Source organism: Paralichthys olivaceus, chromosome 7 (assembly GCF_024713975.1).
Source record: "Paralichthys olivaceus isolate ysfri-2021 chromosome 7, ASM2471397v2, whole genome shotgun sequence".
Taxonomy (NCBI): domain Eukaryota; kingdom Metazoa; phylum Chordata; class Actinopteri; order Pleuronectiformes; family Paralichthyidae; genus Paralichthys; species Paralichthys olivaceus.
This window is the reverse complement of record NC_091099.1, coordinates 10,442,784-10,460,884: the sequence shown is the minus strand read 5'-3', so window position 1 is coordinate 10,460,884 and position 18,101 is coordinate 10,442,784. Positions and strand designations below refer to the sequence as shown.

Genomic DNA, 18,101 nt, shown 5'->3' with positions numbered 1-18,101 from the left:
AGATATGGGGCAGAAAGGTTCCTCAGAGAAGAAGCAGGCCAAGAAGAGGAGAGATGAAAGTCCAGAGCCAGGACACAACAATAAGTGCAGAGGCTGCTGCTTCCCGCTGCTCGTCGCCCTGCTCCAGCTGCTGCTGGGGGTGGCTGTCACAGCCGTGGCCTTCCTCATGTTGGCCATCAGCCCCTCGCTCCTGACCAGGGAGACGCCACACTGGGCTGGGATCATCGTAAGCTCCGTCCTCACGCTCTAACATCAGCTTCTGCATGCACATGTTTGCATGGATACTTCTCTCCACTCTGCATGTCAACACTGGCCCCGGCCCTCCTCTCAGTCACTGCTATTGTCATGTTCTGATAAATCTCATCGGTCATATTCATCTAAGAGCCAACACCTGTATCTCATATCTGTCACCCGAGGTCCTGCCTGAGCCTCCTGTTGTTTCTGCTGCATGTCCAGTGAATCCTCAGCATCTGGGCGGATGAAACCGACAGCCAATCCCAGAATGCCTTGTACTAACTGGACCTTTGATCAAATAGTATCTAATACATTTTTTGTTGCTTGCAAATGTGTTGTGCATATACTCACATGTTGTCTTCACTGTTAGTACACACACATAAATTAACATTTTATCTACTTTATTACAAGGTTTGAGTTTGACGGCGTTCACTCTTAATTCCCTTTATCTATAACTTCAACTAAAAAAAGAATACATGTGATTTGATCATGTTTGGAGTTTCTGTTTAGGTTGAAACATCCGTCAATGTCAGAGCCACAAAAGCTGTGAACATTTGATGTGTAAGTGAGAGAAAGCAGCTGAAGTGTCACTGGGGGAGGTTAAGTTTCATTTCAGATGAAAGGCTAAATGTCAGTTGAACAGTAAATGATGAGACGTTTGAAATTGAATTTTACACACCACAGAAAGTTGAAGTGTGTTGACATGTGTTAAATGTATTCATTTAAATACTTTAAATTTCAGTTTCAGTCTAAGCTGTTGAGGTAAATGTTTCTGTTGACAACAAGTGAACAACGATTAACTGTCTCTGAAAGACAACAAGTGACGTTGAATCTTATTTTGAATGAAATAAGTATCATTCAATTCAGAATTAGATTTAAGATCATATTTCCACTTTTAAAAAAAGAAGAAGAAAAAACAAAACAACGTGGTGTTCCTCTGTGTGGCTTTTCGCCCGTCACAGATGCAATTTCCTCTCGAAAACATCCCTGGACACTAACATCCCGAGTCAGATGCTCACGAGATCCAGCCCAGTGAAAAACACTGAGGTCATCAGGAACTTTCCTGAGAACCCCGAATACTGAAAAAACCTGGGAAAAACACTTAAATAAGATGCTGAACGTTAGTCACAAGACTCCAATTGCACTGAAGAGACAGAGTGTGAGTGTGTCTGAGAGAGAGAGAGAGAGAGAGAGCAAGAGGGAGCAATGTAATCAGATGACAGCTTACTGCTGAATCATGCAATATTAAGAGGCACTCCTGAAAACGTGGCCACAAGAGGTTTTCTACAGCAAAAATCCTGTTTCTATAGCAAGAATGCAAACCTGTATATCACACCTACAGCAACAAGGTGCAGGATATCAAGATGATATCATCCTTCAGAGCGTGGAGTCAGAAATGAATGGGTTGATTACATTCTTTGCGATAGTGAGAGGCCACAGAATGAGTAAGAAATGTTTGTGAATCTAACCAAACTATGCTGAACACTTTCTGGTGTTGTTGTTGCAGCTGTTTTTCGTTTCCATCGTGGGCTTCATCCTCTACTGTATCACCTACATGCCAGACGAGAGGACGTCTCTGCAGTTCATTGTCAAGGTGATTCCACGCACATCCTCGCACATCCACTGCAAACAAATGAAAGTGAGGTGGAATATGTGCTCGAGTGTCACGTATGCAGTCAAACCAGGTTCCTTGAGGATGCACAACAGGACTCTTTGTAACCAGATCAATTTTTTTTTCCATTTTCCTCAGTGACCTTCGCAGAGAACAATGTTTTACTCAGTAACGCTGTTGCTGTTAGATCTCTGTTCTCAGAGAACTTCTACTGACTGAGGCGTGGAGACAGAGAGACGAAGGCATTTAACTGCATTCCTGTTTAACAGAGCTCTGCAGGGATTCCTATGAGTGGATGAGTGCATTGATTAATGCGACCGGATTGTACGGCTTAATTAGCTATACAATATATGCAGTTGGAATTTCAAGGCAATTAAAATCAGTCCACCATTGTTTGCTGCTGAGAAGAGGGTCGCTGGAAGCAGCATCCTCAGGTTTCTTTTCTCCCGTGTGTCTCTTGTGTGCATACGAGATTCAAATATGTACACAGGCTGTTTCAAAACATTTCAGAAGCATTTTCAAGGAAGACTGTGCGGTCTTAGCAGAAAGGAATGGTAAAATGCCAATTCCAAGTTTATTTGTAGTTTTAAATATCACCTGACTCTGAATGACAACAATTAATATTTTAATGTACATATTAAAATAAGGGATGTTTGTAAATATTAATGGATACAAAACATATATATAAAGACACCCTTAATTTTATTAATTTATTAGTGTTTTTTTCTTTTTGTCGGATTTAAAAATAGTTTTTATAAATTTGCACAGATTTTCAGAAGCAGCCTCTATAATTGTGTTATTCTGATGATTCTATTACATATTCTTACATATATACAAACATACAAACATAATCTTGCTGTATTTGAGTTTTGTAGCCTAGAGATGAAGTATAATGTTTGTGGTCTTATTTTCACTGACATTGTTTTATCAGCAACTAAGTCTGAACTGTATATACCAGAGTAGCTGCAGTCAGTCCATCATGTGTCGTATTTTTGTGCTTGACTCAAAGAGCTGAATGAAACCACAGTTTTAAGATTGTATGGCTTTACAGTCGGCCCGTTTATTTCAATTGCCCTTGGCTCAATGTTTTCAAGAGGGGAGATACAAGTGGAGTGAAAATGTGCTGTAAGTGGAGATATTCTTGAAGTTAAGCGCTACTGTTGTGGCAGATAAGGATCCTGGCTCTCCGGTATCCCCGTTCAGCCTGCCCTGTATTGTGTCAAGACACTCAGTTTGTCAAATGGGAGCTCTATGAGTTTCTAAGTGCTCACTAAAAAGTGCTGCAGAGTGCCACACGGACTGTAAACCACAATATGAATGTTGATGCCTTTCGCTTTCTTCCTTTCGCTGGTGTTTCATTTCCATTTAGTGAATCACATTATGCTTTACAGCGCTTGTTGAGGCCCTCGCTGTACATACGTCTCCCTGTAACCAATTATACCCCAGATCTCACAGCTGCTCCCAAATGAACATAAATTCCGTTTCAAAGCGAGTACAGCTCATCACTTGCATAATTCCATAAGCACAACAGAGAGCAAAATACTCCAGCGAATGAGCGCCTCCGTTATGTAAGTCATGGATTAAGATGAAGGTTTAGTGTTATTGAGATTGTGCAATTGCATAAACAACACAAAGCCACCATCACAATTACAACTGTATTTTTAGACTCACTCTGATGCTACACACATGCAGGATGTGCTCTGAGGTGGGAAGCGGCTGTAGCTGCGGGGCCGTCTTTGTTTTACATGTGCTGTGTCTGCTCCGTGCCAAAAGTTGGACTCCTGCTCTGATGGTCAGACCTTGCCCTGTGGTATTGTGGGTAATCTCTTTGAAATGAAATCACCATAGGCACTGAGCCCTGTATGTCAGTTTCTAAGCTACAGTTTTGGCTCTCGGTTAATCATGAGACAACAGACTGAGGCAGGAGTCAGATTTCTAGAATAAAAAGGATTTGAAGATGGAGAGCAGTTGTTTTTTTTTTAGCTTTCAAGGTTAAATGCTCAACCTCATTGTCTCCCTCCACAGCTTCTCTACTTTATCCTGTGTGTCATCGGCCTGGTCATTTCCGTGCTGGTTATAGCGTTCGCTGGATACCACTACTCACAGACCAGTAGCCTCAGCTGCGAGCAGGTGGAAGGGGACTGCGTGTGCACCCTGGATCAAGATGACCCAATAGCCCGCACCTTCGTCTACGAAGGCGCCGGTGACTGCGAGGTGATCAACGGGACGCTCACGCTCTACTTCCTGCTCCAGATCATGCTGAACCTGGCCCAAGCGCTCGTCTGTGCCGTTGGGGCCTTCATCATGTGGAAGGACCGGTACCAGGTGTTCTTCGCCGGTCTTCAGATCAGCGCTCCCTCCACTCAGCACTGGCAGAAGGTTTAATGTGATGAGGACAGGGTTAATGGGATGAGTCTAATCAGTCAGGTCAGGATGGATGGAGGAGCCACATTCAGGGAATCTGCCTCTCTGGTGTGTGTGATTTCTCTGATGTCAGTTTATATCAACCCTTTGTAGTGGCTGTACTTTAATGGATTTTTGCACAGATTTTGTATGAGTAAGTTTGTACTTCCAACTGCTGATGTTATAAAAGTTGTGTAGATGAAAAGAAGAAAAACCTCTAGTCTACTTGTGAAAAACTAAACCAATTATTTGTCTTCCAGCACAATAATCAATTCTTTGCAATGTTTCTGATTATGTTGACATTTGCTCTTGAGACATACAACTTATATATAATTATAGTATGAGAAAGCACACGTATTTGTTTTGCACTTAACTCTCAAAATATATATGCAAAAATGTCCTTTGATTTGAGTTACATTGATTAAATGATCATGATTAGTTGCTTCAGTGATTGAAAAACAAATTGTGGTTTGCAAATATAAAATGATGCAGCTTCAAGCTTTATAAGTTAATTGCTTTACAAGGAGAAACATTGAAGTTTAAACTCTGTATTGCAACTCACATCCATGTTGTTTATCACAAAAAGAGCAATTACGTGGATTAATTCAACAAACAACCAAACTGAGATAAAACCCTGCACCAGACAGCTCAGCTAGACACAGTGAGAACTGATCCTGACAGACTCTCTGCTCCATGACACTGGATCCGGACTGAACTGGGCTGTGGCTCATGAGGGCGGATGCCAGGCCAGTAGCCAACAGTGACTCAAAACAGCCTGTAGGAGTCAAAAGACTGAAGCCACAAAGAGAGGAGGGAGGAGGGGAGTGCTGGGGTGAGGAAAGGGGGGACTCAGACAGGCAGCTGGACCCAAGTAACTTCTCTGTGTGTTTACAGGATTTCAGATGTTGGGACGAGCACAAAAGGAATAAAACAGGCACAAAAGTTTAGACCGTCGATTTTAAAAACTGCTCAGTGCAAAGTTTAGTTTTTGTTTCATTCTTCAGCTCAGGTGCAGAGAACAGGAGTCACCCATCTACACATGCTGAGCAGAGACTGGAGGCCTAACCAGAGTCAGTTTGACTGACTGGGGATGATTTAAATGTATGTTTTATTTCTCACAGTATTGTCTTGGAATAAAGACTCCAGTATATGCATTTCAAGCCTGTCAAACATTTTGTGGTTACAAATACAAATCTTTGATTCAGCTAAATTATGTTTCCTCAATTTTCTGTTTCGTAACATGCAAAAACGGACACAAACTGAAGGGAACTGCTTTGTAGTGAAGACTGAAAACTGAGCAGAAATAAGTTTCTCTAAACATGAGCCCAGCACGTTATTAAAAGTGAATGAATTAGAAGTTGATTGGTTTTCCAAATGAAGGATCCCAGCCCATTACTGAGTCATGTGTGGCATGTCTAGATGTATTGTGATAGTTATTAATTAATAATTATTATTTTTTTACAATCTGGATTACTTAAAAACAATTGGGTAGATCTCCATTAAACCTGGTGTAGGGTTGTGCTACGAGTCGAGGAAGAACTCATTAAAGTTTGTTGTGGATCCAGGATATTTTCTTTCCATTTTCTTTAACATTGCAAGATAGGGCTTTTTTTTGTGTGACACATTCCCCATTTTTCAGAGAATAATTCATGTATCTTGACAAAAACAATCTATTTTGAGGTAACTGATAACTATGAGTGTGTGAAATGTGGTGCGGCTTCATTACATTTAAGGGGATTTGTGGGCCTTGGCCTGTAATTTATCTGAACCTGCTCACATTGGTTTCCTCAGGGATCATGTTTTGATTCACCTGCCGTATTTTTTTTTGTAAACTTCAGAAACATCGTCCTCACTTTTCTCGGAGACGATGGATGTCTCTGATATCACCAGAGAATCACGAGGATATTAAAATAGCTGCTGTTTAATTATGGGAGTGATCTATTATTTCTTTGTAATGACACATTTCACACATTATATAAGTTGATTCCGTGTATACTGCAGTGTGTACAATGTGTGATCAGGGTGGGGGGGTTGTCAGTTTGCAGTATTTTTTACTTGTACTTAAGTTTTATGATGTTGACGCATATAATGTGACTGCAAAAAAAAGACCTGAAATCACACAATCAGACACAGGAAGTCATATGCCAGTCATCACGGGGGCATGTTTATTTATAAAAATGACAGTGAGGAGGGACCTTCCCCCTCCTCCTCACTCGGTCACTACTCTCTGTGTGGTCCGTCGGTCTGTCATAGCAAAAAAACAGATATGTGACTCTGGTGGAGAAACAACTTTCACATCAACCTAAAAACGACAGACTGAACTCCCATCCAGTGTTCTGATTAAACAGCAGACAATGTAACATGTATTTGTATGTTCAGTATAGCTACATATATATATATATATATATATATATATATATATTGCCAGTGAAATATATGGTTGAGCTTTAATTGATAAGCTTCCTGTGAGAGGTAGTTTTGCTGTGTTCCATTCAGAGAATTAGTCAATATAGTCACTCAACACGCTTCCAGCCTCAGAGTGTTTTGGAGGTTTCCTTGTATTTACTGACCTTCGCTGGGTGTTTTTTCGCTCTCACCACTGAACACACACAGGCTGAGCACGTGACCCCCTCGGCTGCAGTTTGCAAAGAGATTCAAAAATGATGTGATCCAAATGTGTCTGAGGTTGTGCTCCAAAAGTAAATAATACACTGCTCACGTGTGTTGGGCTGCTTCGGTGTGCACTGAGAGAATCAAATGAAGCGGAGCATTTTATCCTAAGCTGATTTCCCCGAAGTAATTTGACAAGTTTTTTGGCAAAGGGGACACCAAAGTTTAATGTCGAATGTTCTGCGTGATCCGAATACAAATGTCAGCTGATAGAGAAGCTGCTCAGGAGGCAGTGCACGTTTGCATGTTTGTTAGGTATCACCCGATGGTCCTGGTATTATCCTCTCCCATCCCTCGCCTCTCCGAGTCCAACACATTCCAGTCATGCTGCACTTTGCCCTTCTTGTCTATGCAGTGACAGCTGCTCACCATTATGGCGCTGCATGAGCTAATTTTAATGGCTGTCACAGCCAGCAGGAGCAAATGCAGGCCTGCCAGCGTAAACAGTGAGCTGGAGCCAAGAAGGACGGGCGTCTCTGTGGAGGGTAAATGACAGGACGGGATAAAGGACCGGTCGAGGCCTTTCTGTGATGACTGTGTGTCGTCTGAAATATGCTACACAAGCACAAACACACGAGCCGACAACCAGTCATAGCTTTGACATATCCACAATACTAAATGACATTAAGAATACTGGTAATAGGCCGAAATAGAACCAATTAACATTTTCTACATCAGTAGTTTCAACTTTTTTGTCTGAATCCCTCAGCTCTGTCAGATTATAACCCATCATCACCTTCACCAGAGAGGTTATGTTTTCATCTGCGTTTGTGTTTATTTGTTTGTTATGAGCTGCATTACACAAAAACTTCAGGAGGCAGATTGAGGAATTTATTTTCAGCATTTTTTCAACATTACGAGATTCTAAATTTTGAGTTCATGTTTTCCTTGGCATTTTTTGTTTGTTAGCAGGATTACGCTAAAACCGCTGAACTGATTACCACCGAACTTGGTGGACGAATGTATTGTAATAACTTAGTCTATTCAAATGAGTGTTACAATTGAAAATCAGCTTTTAAAGTGGACTGGCGTGACAATACAAGAGTCTGCTCTTATCTCCATGCATCATAGCAGATGTTTATTAGCTGCAATAAAATGACAAGATGAGTGAAACTAAAGCAATGACGACAAGCACAATTAACCAAGATTAGCTGTAACTACCCCCGTTCAGCTTGAGCTGAAATGTGATCCTGTCTGAATAAAGTCTTTTCCAAGGTCCTGTACTCGCTGCATGGACAAGTGCATGTGTGAGTAAACACTGTGTGGGTGGTTGCAGAGTGGGTCAGGGTGAATGTGGTGGGGGAGGAAACAGCTTGACAGCAAAGCAATGAGTCTTGTTACAAATTTATTACAACCACATAAAATACTTTTTCTATACAGTTTATTTCAACAGAAAACGTCACAGGACAGTTACCATCAAGTGCAACTATCTGCCATTCGCATGTGCAAGTTTAAAAGTTCAGACTTAACAATCAACTGCAGTCCGACAGAGACTGATGAAGATTAATTACACAAGAAAAACCTTTAAGAAACAGTAGAAGACGATCTGAGCAGACAGAGTGAGCTTACATTTTGCAGAACTGTAACTCACCATCATCTGTCAGCACTACATCATGTACCAATATAAGATTTAGACTTAAAAAGAAATTTCAAGTAAGTTATGAACAAGTCATTATTATTTTTATTCACATTTAGTTTGATAGAAATCTGTAAAAAAAAAAGGCAACTGAAATGATGCAGTTAAGGCATTTTTAAAAACAACATAAACCAAAAAATAATAGCCCAAACTATGCTTCCAGTTTAGTTACCTGCTTGACTTTTTACCCTTTTTCTTAGTGCACATTCAGTAATTGCAGTTTACTGATTATAAAATGTGTAAGGCAGCATGATTCCTTTTTTTTTTTTTTCAAAATGCAAAAATAATACTCCAGTTTATTACAGCACTTTTTTTTATAAATACCATCTAAAAGGCAAAGTTGTGTTGTTAGTACTCACAATTGTCCCCTGGAGGCCAATCAGAGACGCACAAAACCCTCAGCCTCTCTTATCTCAGCCAATCACTGTCCTCTGTGCGACAGGTTGGTCAGTGCTGAGGCAGGTGAGGAGCGGAGGCCGAGACATGTCCGTCCGCAGACCTGACAGCATCTAATCAGTCACCTCAACACCTCCCTCCATCTCTGAGTGGCACCCTAACACTGGCAGATGTGTGCCATGCCTGGCCAAACTTTCACAGAGACGAAGTAAACGAGAGCCTGAGAGAAGGTGTGCTCCTCCAAGCACATACGGTGCAGTCTCTATTCGATAAGGCAGTGTTGTGTCATAGAAAAGGCACTGAGCCTTGCCGTCACCTTGCAGTAATTGTTGGTGTACATCTGAGTATGTGAATTGTTAAGCTGGAGTTTATGTGAGTGCGTTCCTATTGCAAGCCTGCACTGGAGAGGCCCGTGTCTGTGTCCTCTGTGAACCTCGAGTCCGTCAGTGTGCAGGGATGTGATGGTTGGGCTGAGGAGGACCCAGGAATCCGAGCCTCTGCTTGTTCTTCCTCTGCTCTGTCATCTGCGGAGGACGAGGAGGGAAAAAACATCAACCTTGAGTGTTTGTTTTACATGTTGCATACACATGAAACAAACCTGTGTGTGCAACTGTTGCTCTAATAGACACTTTATCATGCAAAACTCAATATTCCCACTGTGTTCACACATAATTATTAAATTCAAGAGGGGGAACATTCATCCACTTGAATGTGGAGTGCAGGTAAATCCACACTCTGAATCTCTTGTCGTTTCAAACAATACAAACAATTATTGTGACAGTTTTGTTTTAATTCTAATTTTCCTTTTCGACATCTGAATAAAATGTAATAAAAGAGGTACATGTAGTTTCCACAGCTGTATGCAAATCACTTGATTCAGCGCCACTGTTGTGACAGGAAACTAAAATGTTCCTCAGAACCCTTCACCAGAGGACACAGTCGTGTGTGGGTGTGTTATCTTGCAGTACTGCGACCTGCACGTTTGTTGGTGTAGATGTGTGGAGGAAGTTTCTGATCTCTCACAACAACCGCATTTATAGAAACGAGGGCCGCTGGTTTTGTACAACATAAACTGTACACGCAGGTTGAAAGGATATTGAGCGATCTGTGCCGAACCCCTAAACCCACACAGAAAAGCAAAGGCGGATATACAACCTCAGCTCGGATAGCGCCGAGGTCAGCGGAGGTTATAATGGGAGGTCAGCGGAGGTTGTAATGGGAGGAGCTGGAGCAGAACTTTTCTCCCAGTCAGAAAGATTCAGAACTGGTGATCTTGGCTTAAACCCATGACTCTACATTAGGGGCAGCTGTGGCTCGGGGGGAGAGCAGTTGTCCTCTAGAAGACCAGTGGTTCGATCCCAGTCTTCCCCATTCCGGATGGTGAAATGTCCTTAGACAAGATACTGCCCCTTCTCATAGAGAGAAGTGTTGCACGTAGAGGCACTGTACGAATGTGTGTGTGTAAATGGGTGAATGTAAATCTGTACTGTAAAGCACTTTGAGTGGTCATCAACACTAGAGAAGCATGATATATAGGAACAGACCATTTCCCCCAACTGGATTAGAAAAACAAATGACCTGAATTTGACCCAAACTGCATGTTTCTCAAGGGCGCTCCAACAGCACACGAATGTTGCTGTACGGGGGGGGGGGGGGGGGGGGGGGTTACACGTGGGATCCGGGCCAGAAAGGAGATGTTAAGAGACTGTGCTGCCCGCTGAGGTTGACAGAGGTTGTTGTTTTGTTTACTGGAGTGTGATCCTCCCCGGTGGGAGTTGTTTTCATACATCTGGCAAAAGAGGAACAAGGACAGGCCTGTGACTGGAATCACATGCAGGGAGGCAGGTGATGAGAATGATCAGTCACACTGCAGCAGCAGAGCTAGTCATCCAAACAGCCAGAGGCTCACTGGCGGCTTCGAGTCGCACTGATCGCTGACATGATAGTCAAACCTTCATGCTGCGTTCAGGAGCATCAAGGCTCTGAAAGAATCCATCTCGATATTGAGCTCGGTACAGGGGTGGATTGCAAAATGGGAGCGCGTTGACGTAGCCCCTGCCATGTGACCCTTTGCTCTGGGGGTGTTTTTAGGTGAAAGGAGTGGACTACAAAGCCAAACAACATGTTACTTACTGTATATACTTTTAAAATCAGGATTTCGCTTTTCTTTTTAGACTGCTACATGGTGCACACACCAGAGCATGACAACGGCCTGAAGTGGCACTCTACCTGTTCCTTGAGCTCAGCCAGCTGGCCTGAGAGCTGAGCCACCAGCGTGACGGTGCCGTCCAGTTTCTCCTGCAGAGAGCGCATCTCGTTCTGCTCGCTGTCGCCCTCGCTGCTCACCAGGGACATGGCTCTCATTCGGGGGAACCACTCCAGGTTCTTCTCCTGGGGGGAGAGAAGGGATGTGAGAGGAACAGTAAAAAAAAAAAAGGGAAAGGGAATAAAAGGCTGAGATAAAGCAACAGTATGTTGGCGCAGACAACGCCATGAGAGATTTGCATAGACATTAGCCGTTTTCTGACATGACCTCCGCAGGAAGTCTGGAGAATTGGGTCCAGACTCTCGGCGGTTTTCCTTTCACACATGCACAACGCAGTGGGGGCTTCTCTGCTCAGACACGTTCACAACAACACAGCTTGAAATCTCTGGAGCGTTCATGTGAGGGATGGTGCAGCAGGACTGAGGCAGGATGTAAATTCTGCTGCGGAGATCATGTCTTTTGTTTACAGCACATCGATACAGGCATCTGCTCTTATCACCAAAAGTACGGTTTGCATCGCCGTCAGTGTCTTTTTTATTGTCACATGTTAGAAACGTCCCCACTTGCTTGCGGTGAATCATTTAAAGAATCTCCTGCTGTGTTCTAACATCCGCTCCTCCAGACTTTGTACTCAGGGGGGGGCCAGATGGAGAAAGTCCCCTGAAACTCTCACTCTGGCATTTGTATTCACACATACAGAACCTGCATTCGGAGAAAGTCCGGAGGTTCGCAAGGGTTCAGTGCATGTCTGAAAGAACCTTTACAGGCAGTGTGTGTATTTTTCTTATGCATATCTGGAAGTGAGGCAGGTTTCACAAAAACACACTGCCATCAGCTGATCTTACGTAATATTCCTTTGCCATTTCTTCTGATAAAAATTACTTAAAAGGTGCAGAGAGTGGGATTTGACTGGCAGCACGTTAAGTCCAGCAGGAGGAGTGAGGTAGTCTCCCACCTACTCTTATATAAAAATAGACTTGAGGAATAGAGAAACTGATCTGAGTGTGAGACGCTGAGGACAAAAGAAGAGGACACCAGGCAAGTGGAGTCTGAGGACGGAGAAAAATGTGGTGTGTGTGGGTTATTTTTTTGTTTTCTTTGAATGATGGATTTTATTCCACTTTGCTGAGTATGACATTAATGGCTGTGAAATATCATTGCATTCATTGTAATTCACTCTGTCAGGAAAAAAAGCCTTTAGTTTCTATTCTGGGAACAGAAAACATTTAAGATAATGGTTAGCATTGATAAATCCTTGCTTTAATTCTAAAACTGAAGTCAGTCCAAAGCTGGAAAATGTATCTAGAAAATCACTGGAAAACTGGAAATCAAAGTTTATTGTTCCAAAAGAAGCTCTTTAATGTTCACTTCACATGTCCCTGTGCCAGAAAACAAAGCTGCTGATAGACTCAACCATCCTGTTGCACATCAGAATTAAAGTAACACGTGTTCTTTATCCTCTTTCAAGTTGCTTTGTCACGACATCTCAGACTCAGCTGGTCAGGTTCAGCTCTTCTTGGCAGGCTATCTCAATTTCCATCAATATAAACAAGACTTTTATGTTTAGTTCCCAATCGATCAGCTTCAGCTGCATTTTCTCATCAGCTGCTTTGAGCTAAATGCTCAAACAATACTTAGCATGCTAACGGCAACATCTGCATATTTTGTATGTTGCATCATTCTCATTAATAATCAAAATGTTACCATGTTAACATGCTAACGTTTAGCATCATTCCCTAAACTTTGATAATCAACATGATAGAGTACTGACATGTTAACAGGCTAAGTTTGGTTTTAATTAATTATTGCGACCAAGTTACTTACTCTTTCATGTATTTCTAAACGGCTATATGACTTTCATCCCCTCCAGAAAACAGAAGCAACTGCCAGTTTTACCAAGTCCATATATAAACTACTTGCACATGCACAGATGCAGACACTCTGGAAAAAAGAAGTACTTGTTTAGTGAACTTGTTTTCAATATTTGGACTAATTCCTTTAGACTAGAATACTTGTTGACCACAGGGGAAGCAGTTAGACTGATTATGACTGCTGAGCTATACAGTATGAATCGAGTCATTCTATGAAAGCTTCCCTCAAGGTCTTTGGCTAATTTGGGCCGCTGGCATCAAGACGCCGGTAAAAAGAATAGTTTCCTTTCTCACAATTTTTTCAAAAAAACACAGCAGAGTCTCTGTGAGCTCAGAGAAAGAGTTCCAGGATCTCTGAAACTGAGAACTATATTATAATTCACTAAGTCATTCATGTCTAATGGATTAACTAACCTCAAAGATTAAATAAAGAAACCTAAGAGATGTTATTAACGGTGAATACAATGTCCTGTTTGAATACATTAACTCATGTTGGTTGAAGCATCATTTCTGGATTAATGGGATTACGTTGAACAGTTGCTGTACAGGATCTGACTATCCTATCAGTGTCTGCATGTTGCTATTCATTGGAATGTACAGTAGACCACTGTGTGCTGTGCTGCACTGACTGGATAAGTCAGGCTTTAGTGATGCTTCACTGATGCCCTCACCATCTTCTTCAGAGGTGCTATTGAGAGCATCCTGACCAGCAACGTCTCTGTCTGGTACGGCGGCTGTCTAGCTGCAGACAAGAAGGCACTGCAGAGGGTGGTGAGGACAGCAGAAAAGATCATCAGGTCATCCCTACCAGCCATTCAGGAACTGTACACTTCACACTGTTCCAAGCGGGCAATGAACATCATCAAAGACACAACTCATCCAGCACACAGTCTGTTCTCCCTTCTACCATCAGGGAAGCGGTACCGCAACCTGCGGGCCCGCACAAGCAGACTGAGTAACAGCTTCTTTCCACAAGCCATCAGACTCATCAACACACTGAAGAAAACCACATGAACATTCCATAGTCACTTCACCATGCCACTGGCACTTTACTTTACTGTTGCACCTTGTGACCACTGATTGTACTTCTGCTGCTATGTGTGTGTGTGTGTGTGTGTGTGTGTGTGTGTGTGTGAGAGAGTGAGAGTGTGTTTGAGAGAGAGATTATTGTCAATGTCTTATTTAAATGTTTGTGTGTGTGTGTGTGTGTGTGTGTGTGTGTGAGAGAGAGATTTTGTCAATGTCTTACTTAAATGTTTTAAACTTGCACATTGGAGACTGGTCAAACGCAATTTCAAACTTCTGTGCTAACCCTGTTACATTGATTTTTGACAATAAAGTACACTTGACTTGACTTGACTTAAACACCTCAGTGAGCGTGAATTTACAGACATTCATGAGCACATTATGGTGGCCCTGAGGGTTCAAACGCAACAGCAATTTACAAACTCAAAATCTCACAAAACACAACCTTTGAAAAACACGACGGCAGGACACAGCTTCCTGTTTGTGATTGGATGGAATCCAAGTCAATTGAGGGTTTATTCAGTTTATTTGAGGTTTAAATGTGTGGAGGTGGGTTGTTGCTGGATTGGATCGGCTGGAGGGATGCTTCGAACTCTGCCCTGCTGTGATTGGTGGTTTGATGGATGGGTAAGTGATGTTCTGGGCGTGTACTGAAGTTCAGCTCCACTTTAGAGTCAAACACAGGTTTGTATCCAAACTGTCCAGGGGCCTGTGCTATGAAACAGGGTTTGTAGGTAGTTTTTTATCTGCATCACATATTCATTATAGTATGCATATTTGAATATAATAATATAATATGAAGAATATTGCCACCCTCCGCAACTCAGTAATAAACATAATAATATCCCTGTGTTTCTTAGAGATCAGATATTATTACCTCCGCCAAGGAGGATATTTTTTCACCCGTCTGTTTGTTGGTTAGGGATAGGGCAGGGTTACGTCAACAGGATTATACATAAACTACAAAACAGATTTCCACAAAACTTGGTGGAAGGATGGGACATGGGCCAAGAAAGAGCCCACAATGTTTTTGACATTTTCATCCATTTCAGACATATTAAGAGGGCTGATATTTCTGAGGGTGTGCAATTTGGTGCTGTTGTGGTCCAAATAAAAATCTGGATCTATTGAATTTAAATGTGGTTTCACAAGGGGACTGTCGGGCCTTGGCGTATGTGCTCTACATCGTGCTATTCTAGTTTCTAGTGTTTAATTTCTATTCTACTTTTGTGATCATATTGCTTATATTTCATTTTTCACTATAACCTGCAGATATTAGTGTTTCTTCTCAAGTCATCTGTTCATGGTTCAGACAACAGCGCTTGCAATTAATTCCACATGAACACGTCCGTAACCAGAAAACCCAGAGTAAACCGAGACCATAGACAACCAGCTTCATATTATCCAGGATAAATTCAGAGAAGCCAGATTACGAAAAGATATCCTTGGTGTGTTGAACTCACTTCGTAGTACAGGCCTCTACTCCAGGATCTCTGCTAAGATAAACTCCTCTGATGTCACTAGTTAAAGCGTAGCCACCACGTCTCCAAGTCCTAATGCTTTTAAGCCACGGTTTAAGTAAATGTCATGATATGTTGAAAGCATGTCGAGAATTATATTTTTAATGTGATTTGTTAAAGAAATCCCTGATGAATTTAAACTCCTCCTCCATCCATTCAAACACTTAAAATTGGAATAAGGCACAGAAACAGGAAAGATTCTCACACACACACACACACACACACACACACACACACACACACGTTATGTCATATAAGATCAACTTTGACCTCTGATTTCAATTTACATCACAAGTGTAGGCTCCTTTGTATTCATCCATTATATAGTTACTGCTGTTGTTCACATGTCACATGTGTGCTGTAAATGAAGAGTGTGATGTGACAGTGACTCACTCTGTGTGTGTGTGCGTGTGTGTGTGTGTGAGTGTGTGTGTGAGAGAGACAGGGACAGGAGAGCACGTGCCAGGCAGGGCTGAGCTATTATCAGGCCACTTGAGATGGGTTATGTAACAGCATTGTGGCTGCTGCAGTACCTGCTGGGCCTGTAGTCGTCATAACTTTACACACAAACACCGCACACAATGATTCACATCCACATGTACAACACAGCAACAGAACAGACACTTGGTGTAACATGATCCCACTCTTTTGCTTGGCACTGCATCAGTCTATCCCAGCAGATGCAGTCATTATAAGTGTCAGTGTGTGTGTGTGTGTGTGTGTGTGTGTGTGTGTGTGTACGGTCATCGAGTTTCAGCTCTTTTCCAACCAGGCGTGGGGAGGGGAGGGGAGGGGAGGGGAGGGGAGGGGAGGGGAGGGCAGAGTTTTCCTCAGGCCAGGAGCTTCACACTGACTCGTACTGTAGTGCAGTGAGTGTTTAAAATAAAGCTGGAGTTTAACAAGTGAAGCCACAAAGTGCAAACTGACACTTCCTGCCTAAACACGAGTCAGACCAGACTCTGAGAGGACAAATGAAGCGACTGCTGCAGACGTCATGAACTCCTCTACTTTAAAATGAAGAGATTAAGAATTTGCTGAGGTAATTCAGTCAACTCTTGATTTCTTCTGGATGCCATTGTTTTGTTGTCATTGGATCATATGTTTCTACTACACATCATGTAACCATGATTTAAAATCAAAGCAGCAAAAGCTAGTAGAAGTAGTAACTTTTAACCCTATTCTTCTAAAAATAATTATTCATTTTATATTTTTTATTTATTATTAAAAGCTTTATAATCTATATCTAACTGACTGTTGTAGATCTGTCATTCTAACAGAAAGATGACAACAAAACGGCAATGTCAGACGCACACCCGTCTACAAACCAATCAATGTCAAGTATATGTTGACGCAGCACATGCAGGTACGTGTGTCATACAAAAGTCTTTAGTGCGCTCTCTACATTACAATGTGAAACCAAAACTGATCAGATAAAATGTAAACAATGTGACACAGAGATTAATCTTTAAGGTGCGAAAATGCCATCAGAGATTTTTTGATTCAATGTTGAACGTAAATTTGATAGAAAAAAAAAACCTGAACTAAACTGTTTCGAGGCAGGAACGTGATTGGCCAAATATTTAACCTGAAGACCCAGTGGCTGATGTAAACTCTATGTATATTATTTAAATGTTTTTATTAAATGTGAAAAAGTCAAAAACACTGGTCTGACAATAAAGTTGTTTCTAATATTACAAATGTTTTGTCTTTTTTAACCATGTTGATATTTTATAAGAATGAAGAATTTTATATAAAACACAAAGGAACTACATGAAGACAAAAGTAGACATAGGTTGTTTTAGCTGGAGTCTGTGCTCCCTGTGTTTCTATTCTGCAGGTGTGAGTATGAATTCCTGACTCATCATTACCTCATCACACAGTAATGCTGTGGCCTGGCATCAGAGAAGTGACCTGGAGGAAGACCTGCTGATGCATATTAACTCAAATGTCCGTCACTTGTTTGTTATGCAAATCGATCGTTATAATGCGACCACTCTCATGCCCATCACGGCTGAATGTTAATCACAAAATGTGCCATTGTGCTCCGGGAGGCGTCATATGAATCCATTAACCGGATGGCAACACCTTTAACTGCCCTAACATCCTTCAACTTCTCGTCTGTGTGTCACGGCAGCAAGTTGGTGCATTGATGATAATGGACCTGGACTGGGTTTAATTACTATTTAGCCACACTGTGTCCCAGCAGGTTAGGAGCACAGTGAAGCTCAGCATAGTGTCGACTACCTCGCCACAGAGAGCCATCTCTCTCTCTCTCTGTGTGAGAGGGAAGGAGAATAAATTGGGATGCTTGGCACAGGCCTAGAGGCTCAGTCTCATTTTTCGATCGCTTGTCTGCTGTGGAGGCGCACGCTCCTCTAGCACACTGTGGACTTCTGCTCACTGAGGAAGGCTGCACAGCTTTCAGACTCCAACACTCAGACATCTGTATGCTGACTGGTGCAGCTCG

The 18,101-nt window shown here is 42.1% G+C and overlaps 2 protein-coding genes across 4 annotated transcripts in view; one reads left to right on the top strand and one right to left on the bottom strand.

Annotated features, from left to right (window-relative positions):
* The first annotated feature begins 4 nt into the window (after positions 1–4).
* sspn (sarcospan (Kras oncogene-associated gene)) lies at positions 5–5,459 on the top strand. The gene is made up of 3 exons (XM_020078504.2): positions 5–226; positions 1,742–1,828; positions 3,872–5,459. The coding sequence occupies exons 1-3, from the start codon at positions 5–7 to the stop codon at positions 4,229–4,231; spliced, it is 669 nt and encodes a 222-aa protein (XP_019934063.2). The 3' UTR covers positions 4,232–5,459.
* Positions 5,460–8,251: 2,792 nt separating this feature from the next.
* The window catches only part of itpr2 (inositol 1,4,5-trisphosphate receptor, type 2), a 56,406-nt gene continuing 46,556 nt past the window's right edge, over positions 8,252–18,101 (bottom strand). For all 3 annotated transcript variants that reach the window (XM_069528065.1, XM_069528066.1, XM_069528067.1), the window contains exons 56-57: positions 11,181–11,342; positions 8,252–9,475 (exon numbers count right to left, since the gene is read on the bottom strand). In XM_069528065.1, coding sequence (XP_069384166.1) covers positions 9,395–9,475; positions 11,181–11,342 — 243 coding nt within the window. In that variant the 3' untranslated portion in view covers positions 8,252–9,394. The remainder of the gene's footprint in view (positions 9,476–11,180; positions 11,343–18,101) is intronic.

Excerpts from the sequence above, each read along its gene's own strand:
- sspn (XM_020078504.2), top strand. The coding sequence starts at position 5 with ATGGGGCAGAAAGGTTCCTCAGAGAAGAAGCAGGCCAAGAAGAGGAGA. Across the intron at positions 227-1,741 it reads CACACTGGGCTGGGATCATC|CTGTTTTTCGTTTCCATCGT; the intron begins GTAAGCTCCGTC and ends TTGTTGTTGCAG. Across the intron at positions 1,829-3,871 it reads CTCTGCAGTTCATTGTCAAG|CTTCTCTACTTTATCCTGTG; the intron begins GTGATTCCACGC and ends CTCCCTCCACAG.